At 38.8% G+C, this 9,897-nt stretch overlaps 1 protein-coding gene across 1 annotated transcript; it reads right to left on the bottom strand.

Annotated features, from left to right (window-relative positions):
* Positions 565-2,065, bottom strand: LOC109226029. Its single transcript, XM_019390835.1, has 2 exons — positions 1,987-2,065; positions 565-1,133 (listed from the first exon to the last, which is right to left on the bottom strand). The coding sequence occupies exons 1-2, from the start codon at positions 2,063-2,065 to the stop codon at positions 565-567; spliced, it is 648 nt and encodes a 215-aa protein (XP_019246380.1).

The following is a 9,897-nucleotide window of genomic DNA, read 5'->3' as shown; positions in this document are numbered from 1 at the left end:
AGGAATGGGGTGAGCGCAGACCCTTGGTGCAACCCCATAACAACCGGAAAATGCTCCGAGTCACCTCCCACTATCCTAACCCGAGTCCTAGCTCCATCATACATGTCTTTAATCACCCTAATGTAAGCAACCGGCACACATTTTGCCTCCAAGCATCTCCATAAAACCTCCATAGGAACCTTGTCATACGCTTTCTCCAGATCAATAAAAACCATGTGATGTGCAGATCCTTATTCCTATCCCTGTACTGTTTCACCAACCTCCTAATAAGGTGGATAGCTTTAGTGGTAAAACGCCCCAGCATGAACCCGAACTGGTTGTCTGAAATAGACACCGTCCTCCTCACCCTCCCTTCTACCACCCTCTCCCAAACTTCCATGGTATGACTCAGTAATTTGATACCCCTATAGTTGTAATAACTCTGGATATCACCTTTGTTCTTGTACAACAGAACCACTGTACTCCACCTCCACTCCTCCGACATCCTATTCGTCTTTAAAATAACATTAAACAGCCCAGTCAGCCACTCCAAGCCTGCTCTACCCACACACCTCCAAAATTCAACTAGAATTTCGTCTGGACCGGTAGCTTTGCCCTAATCATCTTATGCATAGCCTCCACGACCTCATCTACCTTAATGCGCCTACAATACCTAAAGTCATGGTGACTCTCGGAATGCCCCAGTTCACCTAGCATAATATCCTGATTGCCTTCTTCCTTCAGAAGTTTATGAAAGTAGGTTTGCCATCTCCGCTTAATCTGGTCCTCCCCCATCAAAACTCTGTCGTCCTCGTCTTCGATACACCTCACTTGGTCCAGATCCTGAGCCTTCCTCTCTCTCGCCTTAGCAAGCCGGAATAACTTCTTCTCCCCGCCTTTGTCCCTTAGTTCCTCGTACAGACGAGCAAAGGCCGCTGTCTTAGCCTCCGTGACCGCCAGCTTCACCTCCTTCCGAGCTACCTTATACCTCTCACTATTCGCTCTCCTTTCTTCCTCACCGGTGCTCCCTACTAACTTAAGGTACACCGTCTTCTTCGCTTCCACTTTACCTTGAACCACTTCATTCCACCACCAGTCGCCTCTATGGCCACCAGAGTAGCCCGACGAGACCCCTAACACCTCTAGCCGCCTTCCTAATACAGTCAGTCATTGTCGACCACATAATGCTCGCGTCCTCACTACTCCTCCAAGCTCCCATAGCCGATAACCTCCCTTCCAACTCCTGAGCTTTATCCTTAGTTAAGGCGCCCACCTGATCCTCGGATGTCCTCGTACGGACCTCTTCTTCCTCCTTATCATATTACCAACGTCCATCACCACCTGTGCTGCGTCGCAAGGGTCTCACCCGGGATCCTAGTGCTTTAACTTGAGTTGCAATAATAGTTCTTTAATTTCTCATTTTTTGCATAAATTAAATTGGAATTTACTTGTATAAGTGAAAAGATAGTCTTGATGTTGATTGAGTTAATAAGTTTCTTTTTGGTGGGGGTTGATCCATGAATAGTTGAGAAGACAGATATTTTGTTATGGTATTGAAGTCCTACTTTTAAATGATGCAAGATGGACTTACAATGTTTAGGCTATGTTCACACATATATATATAGACATAAATAATTTCAATTAGCATCTGATAAACAAAAATTTTGAAGCAAAACATGAAAGATAATAGCCGATTTCAAATATTGGAATTTTCTTAGGTGATTCTTTATCTTTCATGCAAGTCTACCATGCTAGACTACTTTCTATATTCTCCCAGAGGTAAGTAAATGACGGAAATTGTTTCTTCACATATATTGTCTGATCACTCAGAATGTATTTAATTTGGGATAAAGGTTTTATTCAAAAGGTAGAACGAGATCATAAAACACTAAGACAAAAGGATGTTTATGTAAAATTTGAAACTATATGAAAGGTGAGTATCACCTAAAAATCTCAGTGGAGGGCTTTGTAACTAAATTTGTTTTTATTCATTTCATGTTATTTTACTGGTTTTATTGTCTTGAATCATCCTCCTGCTTTTGGGGTCCATGGATGTCATAATAGGGCAAAGTGCACAAATAGCCATTTCTAGGGTCACTATTTAAAGAATAGTCGAAATTTATAAAGTTTTTAAAGTCTTAAAATTAAACCTTAGACCTCCAAGTCTATAATTTTAATTACAGATCTAAAGTTTTAAACTTCACACAGTCAGATATGAAGTTTGAATGGCCAATATTCTAAAGTTTAATTTTATACCTCAATAATTTGAATGAAGTTCAAATTCTTCAGACCTTCATATTTCAATTAAGAAGAAGAAGAAGAAGAAGAAGAAGAAGAAGAAGAAGAAGAAGAAGAAGAAGAAGAAGGAGAAGAAGAAGACTGTTACTTTAAATAGCTTTTACAAACTGGATATATTTTAAATAAGTGTACTAAAAATAGCTACCTATCACCATTTTTACATTCGATTAGTTTATGCTAGTCCTATGTTTTTAGTGATATAGGCCCTAGACATGCATCTAGTTTGACCTATTATAAATTTTTGTATTTTTTGATTGGGTGATTTGCATAAATAGAATCATTCAATGTTACCGTTTATATTTAATCATATTAAAAAGATCTTGAAAAAATAATATCCGATTAGAATTTCGGGAAGTAAACATCTTGTGATTGCTAGAATTTCATTTTTTACATTGAGCAAGATCTTCCTTAACAACAAGTTATGGTGATCATTAGAATTGGCCAAATCCTAGTGATCACCATAACATGACGTGTCACCAGAATTTTGCCACAAATCCTGAAGAATCTCCATCATTATTAAGCATTTCTAGCTGAAAATCCTGGTGATCGTCAGGATTTTTGGCAAAAATTCCACTGATCACCATAACATGCTAGGTAGAAATTCACCAATAAGGTTTTGTTCAAAATGATCCAAATCAACTTCGATCCAAGTGACTCTAAATTTGATATAAAACTTTCTAATGCCAATCTAAATAATTTCAATATTTAGATTCAACATAAACCTTCAAAAATTAATACAATCATATTCTCTACTTTAATAAGTTTTTAAGCTCAACAACATTCAACGGTATTTTTAATTTTTTTCTCCAACCAAACCTATTCAAGGATAGACAATATAAGCTCAATGAAATATGACCCACTTAATTACAACTACAAATAAGTAGTAAATCTTTAGTTTTTTAAAGTACATAGTTTGTTAGTTTTTTAGTTTTAGTTGTGTGCTCATAATTTATTAAAAGAAGAAGAAATTAGAGGAAGGAGAAGAAGAAGATGGAGAATATTGAGCTTAGAACATGTTATATTTTGATGATTAATAAATTGTGATGAGAACCGGGTTTCAGGATCGAGTCTGGCATGTTGCAAGAATGAGAATGTTGAATGTCAAAAGAACCAGGTTAGTTGTAGGCTAGCTGAAGTAGCAAGTCAGACGCGAAAGACCAGCATTCCCATGCGAGTAAGGGTTTCTAAAAGATCTTATCTGTTTCCAAAAATTAATACGTGTCTGGAAGGACTTCGTGCAACAAAAAGGAATATGCATATATGATGAATACTCGTGGGAAGCAAGAAGGATGCAAGTTGGAGTCAAATAAGGAAACCAAGCTTAAACAGGAGAGAATTTCCTTCACCAAAATATTTTAGATTTTGGAGCATTAATTGAAGAGAAATTTCGGCCAACCTAAAACCTATCAGAGAATTCCTTTTGACATAATTCAAGACTACTGCTATTGATTCAAATTGTGAGAATACTTCTGACAATAGTAAGCAAAACAATAAGGTATTTTTGAAGATTCAACTCAATTAATTGAAGAACATGTTCTTAAAGATGAAGCCGCTCGAGTTCTTTAGTTATTAGGTTGTGTCTTTTGTTTGGAGTTTTAACCTATCTACTTTCATATAAGTATATTAATGGGTTACTATTGAGACTTTATTTTTGTTAGCTTTCTAGGTTAGAGTTAGTCAAGAAAGGAGTTGCTACAATTAGATTGATTTTAGGGGTTAGGGTACTAAGTTAGTCCCCTTGGTTATTAAGTTGTAACATAAAACTGCTCTTTGAAGTTAGTGGAGATTTGAGGAAAATCATATCGGGTATGTCGTATTTTTTACTCCCTTGAGCAAGGAAGTTTTTCACGTAAAACTCTTTGTATTGATTACTTTTCCGCAATTATTCTTGATTGAGTCTACTTAACTAGTTCAAAGAACCAGGTTCTTTGAAAATGCAAAAATCAGGCAAGACACAGTTCATCCCTCCTTTATTGTGTCTAAGTGTAGTGTAAATTAATAATTTGTATCAGAGCAGGTTCTTTTGTAAGAGGCTAACGCCTTAAAAGAATCTACAATGGCTGCACCACCGGATGTTCAAGAAGGACAATCGACCGTTAGGCCACCACTGTTCAATGAAAAATACTATGGATGGTGGAAGGAAAGGATGCATGATTTCTTGGAAGGAGAAGACCTGGAACTCTAGGACATTGTTGAGAAGGGACCAAAGATCCCAGTGCTGTTTGATGACAAGGGTGTCCCTATTGGACCAAAGCCAAGAGAAAAATACTCTAAAGAAAATGTTAAAGGAGTTCAAAACAATGCCAAAGCTAAGAAGATTTTGATCTGTGAAATTGGTCAAGATGAATACAATAGAATATCTGCTTGCAGAGATGCCAAAGCTATATAGCATGCCCAATAGTGTGCTCTTGAAGGTACCTCTCTAGTGAAGCAGTCAAATATTGACATGCTAACTAGGCAATATGAACTGTTCAAGATGAAAGACAGTATCCTGGAGACGCATAACAGGCTCACTGCTATTGTCAATGAATTAATATCTCTTGAACAAGTGATTCCTCGTAACAAGATTGTGAGGAAAATTCTGAGCATACTGCCTCCATTATGGGACACCAAGGTGGTTACAATCAAGAAGAAGGAATTGACTACGATAAAGCATTTGCTCACGTGGCCAGGATGGAGGCAATTTATATGCTCATTGCTTTTGCATCATACAAAGGCTTCAAATTATATCAAATGGATGTGAAGAGAGCCTCTTAAATGGGTACCTATCAACCTCTAGGATTTGAACGTCATAATTTTCCAGATTATGTGTACAAGTTGGACAAGGCACTATATGGGTTAAAACATAATCCAAGGGTATGGTATGAAAGACTATCAAAATTTCTCCTAGAGAACGGGATCTCACGAGGGAAAATTTTTAACATACTATCTTTGTTAAAGAGTGGCAAAAACCTGCTGATAGGGCAACTATATGTTGATGACATCATCTTTGGAGCAGACCTGGTTTGATACACCAACACAAGCAGACATAAAAAGGAAGTATGATACACCAACAGAAGTACATCAAGGAGATACTCAAAAGGTTTGATATGGACAATGCTAAAATAATTGATACTCCTATTGCTACTGCAACCAGGCTGGACATGGATGAATCTGGTACACTTGTTGATAAAAAGAAGAACAAAGGTATGATTGGTTACTTGCTCTACTTGACTGCACGTAGACATGACATTGTGTACAATGTGGAGTTGTGTGCAAGATTCCAGTCTAGTCCAAAAGAATCACAATTGATGACCATTAAAAGAATCTTGAGGTACCTCAAGGGTACTCAAGACCTGGTTCTTTGTTATCCAGTAGGAGACTCCTTCGAATTGATTGGATATGCAGATGGCGATTATGCTGGATATTTGGTAGACAAGAAGAGCACATCAAGAATGGCTCATTTTCTTGGATCACGTCTAACCTCATGGGCTTCTAAGAAACAAATTTTTGTGGCCTTATCAACTGCTGAAGTTGAGTATGTAGCTGCTGCATTGTGTTATGCTCAATTGTTATGGATCAAGCAACAACTGGAGGATTATGGAGTGATGATTGAAAAGGTCCCCATACTTTGTGACAAGTGCAATGAACATAGCCAAGACACCAATCCATCACGAGAGAACCAAAACATATTGATGTGAGGCACCACTTCTTGAGAGATAATATCGAAAAAGGTCATATAACTATGGAGTTTTGTAAGATAGAATATCAAATTGTTTACATTGTTACAAAAGTTTTGAGCAGGGATCACATTGAAAAAAACTGCTTGGAGCTTGGTTTAATCAAGATGGATTAAGACACTTTTGACTTTCCTCAATGATTGACTATGTTTGACTATTTGTTCAGCGAGTAAATGTGTTGAATAATTTTAACTCAGTCTTATACTGTAAAAGCTATGCACGCATGTCATGGATTCCAGGGCAAGGTTGAGTAATTTTATGATAAAAGCTGGACTAGAATAGGTTCTACAACCAACATTGAGAAAATAGGTCAAAGACTCTGATTGTTTGACACCCATGTATATAACCCCTCTCCAATCGATTGTTGTACTTAATCGTTAAACTGACATGTCATTGAACCAGATTCCCACCTATTTTGTTAACTCCATAAACCAGTCTCTCTAATCCCAAAAAATCATTAGTGGATCAGGTTCAAAAACCATCAAATCGTAGGGTAATCATGATTAACTCCAGTATATGTGCAATCAGGATTAGTTTCCTAAACTTCCTGCACACGTCTCTGCCTCCCAATTGATTCACTTAACCGCAATTTTTCAAAATTTCAAAATTATGACGGTTACCCCTTCTCTCCAAATTAGAGACAGATTATGATCAATTAAAAGAAAAAATTAAAGCCAACAAACTGTCAAATCATTCCCTATAAATACCTCTTTTCTCTTTATTCCATCGTTCTAATCAAAATATGTAAAGCCCGCTCAAATTTCTAAACTAAACAAGAAACCCTAGCCTCGTCTTCCTGCAAAAATGCAAAACTCGACTATCATGGCAAATTCACCTAACAAGACCCCTTCTGAAATTACCAAAGAAAAACCAAACCTTAGCCCTATTACACATATTTCCACAACCACCCAAGTCCAATCTATCCATGAACCATCCTCTCCACCAAAAGCCCCAAAATCCTTCACTGTGTTAGTCCATTATTCTGACGAAGAAGAAAGTAAAAGGTCTGAGAGTGAGAAGCGAGTTGTGGATAAGCCACAAATTAAGGGGAAAGAAAAAATATATTATGTGCAAGGGGTTGGTGATGAACAGACAGAAGCAGTCACTACTAAGAAAATGACTGTTGACGGGGATGTTGGAATTCAGGAAGAAACACTGGTGGATAGTGGGTCATTTACAAAAAAGGAGGGTGATAATATTGTTGATAACATTAACAAAGAGACACCAAAGGAGGTGGTGGGAGAACCTGGAAAGACTGTCAGTGCTAGATTAGAAGCACCAGAAGCCACTGGACAACAACTAGGTTTTTTTGCTATTGGTGCGGGAGGATCTATCGCAGTAGGAGAAGCAGAAGTTATGACTGTGCAAGAGGAAAGTCTGGTTCAAGAAACGGGTTCTTTGAATGCTGACCCTGAGAAATCTGAGTCCCTTAATTGGAATGACACTGAGGAAGAGGAGGAAAAGGAAGAAGAAGAAGAAGTGGGAAAAGAAGGTAGTGATGACAATGATGATGAGGCCCTGGTAAATCTTATTTCTAGTCTAAGGGATCAAAGGCAAGCTGAGGAGCAACATGTTTCCAAGAGGATGAAGGATGTTGCCAGGAAAGTTGTCTTGCCTCCTGGGTTTGTCAATTTGAGGGGTAGAACACCTTTAACAAAAGGAAATAGTAAGGAAGCACTTGAGAAAGCGCTGGAGGAGAGCAAGAAAAAGAAGAAAGGAAGAGAGGAGTTGATGAATAGGAATTTTGACCGCGTATTTGCTCTCTTTTACTTGCGTTTTAACTCAAAAATGCTTAAAGGTAATCTCGGAAACTAACGAAATGTGCTTACTTGCTGGAATATTGGAAAACGAGCCAAATAAGTCAAACTCAACTCATAAAGGAGTCAAAAGTGAACAAGAACCAAAACTGAGCAAAAAGGCTAGCAGTGCGGACCGCACAGTTCTAGTGCGGCCACAGAAGGGAGATTTAGAGAGTAGTGTTTGGGCAAGCAGGGAGTTCCGCAGGAGGTCAAGTGCGGCCGCAGTCATTATTATGCGGTCCGCAATTGGAGAATCAGAGAGCTGTCTCAAGTCCAAAAGTAGAAGAGTGCGGACCACACTACTTTTGTGCGGCCGCATAATCAGAAGTGTGGCCGCACCAACTTTTATTTGGACCGCCGAAGCCTGAAGTTCCAAGCCCAAATTCCCAAGACTGCGGACCACATGATAATTGTGTGGCCGCAGAAGCCCATTGTGCGAAACGCACTAGAATTATGCGGCCGCACAACCTTCGCAGGGGCATTTTTGTCAGATATTTTCAACTTAGTATAAATAAAACTTTTTTGTCATTTTTAGGTCAAGTCCGATTTTCTGAAGTGCACCTGAGCCATTTTCTTTACTTGTTTGAGTAATTTTGTACTAGATTAACTTCTAAACATTAGATTTTCCTTATCTAATCAATTATTATGCATTCTATCTTAATTTCTTCTTGTATTTATTTATTTTTCATGAGTAGCTATATCTTTAGCTAGGGTTGTGGCTCAACCCTAGTGTGGATACTTAATGGGTAGTTAATTTTAGGGCTTGTTTGTGATTAGGTTAGTGATATTTAGCCTTGTTTATGCTTGAATTCTAGAATTAATGGTTGCAAACATTGATTCATGCCTATTTGACCTAGTCTTTACTTGAGAAAGAGAGACTAAGTTTAGGAAAACTTGGCTAACGAGGAATTGGGGTGAACTCAAAAAATTGATAGCCCCAATTAAAGGGTCAAATCTAGAGATTGTAAGACCCGACTTGAGCATATATCACTTGATTTGTGCAATACCCATTTAGGCTTGAGAAAGCCAAATTGGGAAAAATCACTCAAACAACCAAGAGGTATAGAGTGAGCAATTGCGTGTGATTGCTATATTACGGTCCCGATTAATCAAACTTATCCTATAGTTTGCAACCCGTTAGGTAGCCACCTAGGTGGAAGCCACGACCCTAGATCCTTTATCATTTGAAAAAGAAACCAAAACCAAAAACATTGTCTTCTAGCTTATTACTTGCAATCAATAGCTAAAGTAGAAATAGAAACAACCAACAAGAATGTGGAAGTGCAAATTGAGGCACACTACACAATTGAACTAGGTGTATACCTAATCCCATTTCTAACTCCCTGAGGAATCGACCCCGACTCGCGTTGGGTTTTATCATTACTTCGACCGCCTCACTACCTATACTTGTGGTGTGAGTTTGGCAGAGATCAATTTTTGGTGCCGTTGCCGGGGAGTTAAACGGATTTAGCTATATATCTAGGTTTTTGTGTGCTTTGTCTTCTTTTCCTTTTGAGTCACTAATTTTGTGTTTGAATTGATTTTAGGTACGAAAATGGCTCTCAACAACGAGCCCATCGAAAATGTGCCATTGGGGGAGGAAGTGGACGATGATGCTATGGATGAGGTTCCTCTTGAACCTTAAGCTAATAGACGAGGCCGCTCGCCTCATGATAATGTGCCCGCCCCTCCCCCCACCTCCACCAAGAGCGATAGCCCACTAACAATTACCAAACGAGGGTTATGCAAGTGCTATAGTCCCGCCCCGCATTAGGGCGGGCAACTTCCAAATCACCAACGTGATGCTTACACTATTTGAGTAACGGGGATTCTTCACCGGGGCTTCGAATCAAAATGCCTACAAGCATCTCAAGGGGTTTGTCGATACTTGTTGGGGGAGCAAGCAAACAAATGTTTCTAAGGACGCGCTGAGGTTGAGACTATTTCCCTTTTCTCTACGGGGAAAAATATTGGACTGGTTAGAGAGGTTGCCCAATCATTCCATCCACACTTGGGATGAGTTAGTAGAGAAGTTCATGTCCAAATTCTTCTCTCCGGGACATATGGCAATGCTTCGGGATGAGATTCTTGCTTTCAAGTAA

Source organism: Nicotiana attenuata, chromosome 5, assembly GCF_001879085.1.
Source record: "Nicotiana attenuata strain UT chromosome 5, NIATTr2, whole genome shotgun sequence".
NCBI classification, from domain to species: Eukaryota; Viridiplantae; Streptophyta; class Magnoliopsida; order Solanales; family Solanaceae; genus Nicotiana; species Nicotiana attenuata.
This window is presented reverse-complemented; position numbering and strand designations above follow the sequence as displayed.

Excerpts from the sequence above, each read along its gene's own strand:
- LOC109226029 (XM_019390835.1), bottom strand. The coding sequence starts at position 2,065 with ATGGCTATTTGTGCACTTTGCCCTATTATGACATCCATGGACCCCAAA. Across the intron at positions 1,134-1,986 it reads GATTCAAGACAATAAAACCA|GAAGGCGGCTAGAGGTGTTA; the intron begins GTAAAATAACAT and ends TGACTGTATTAG.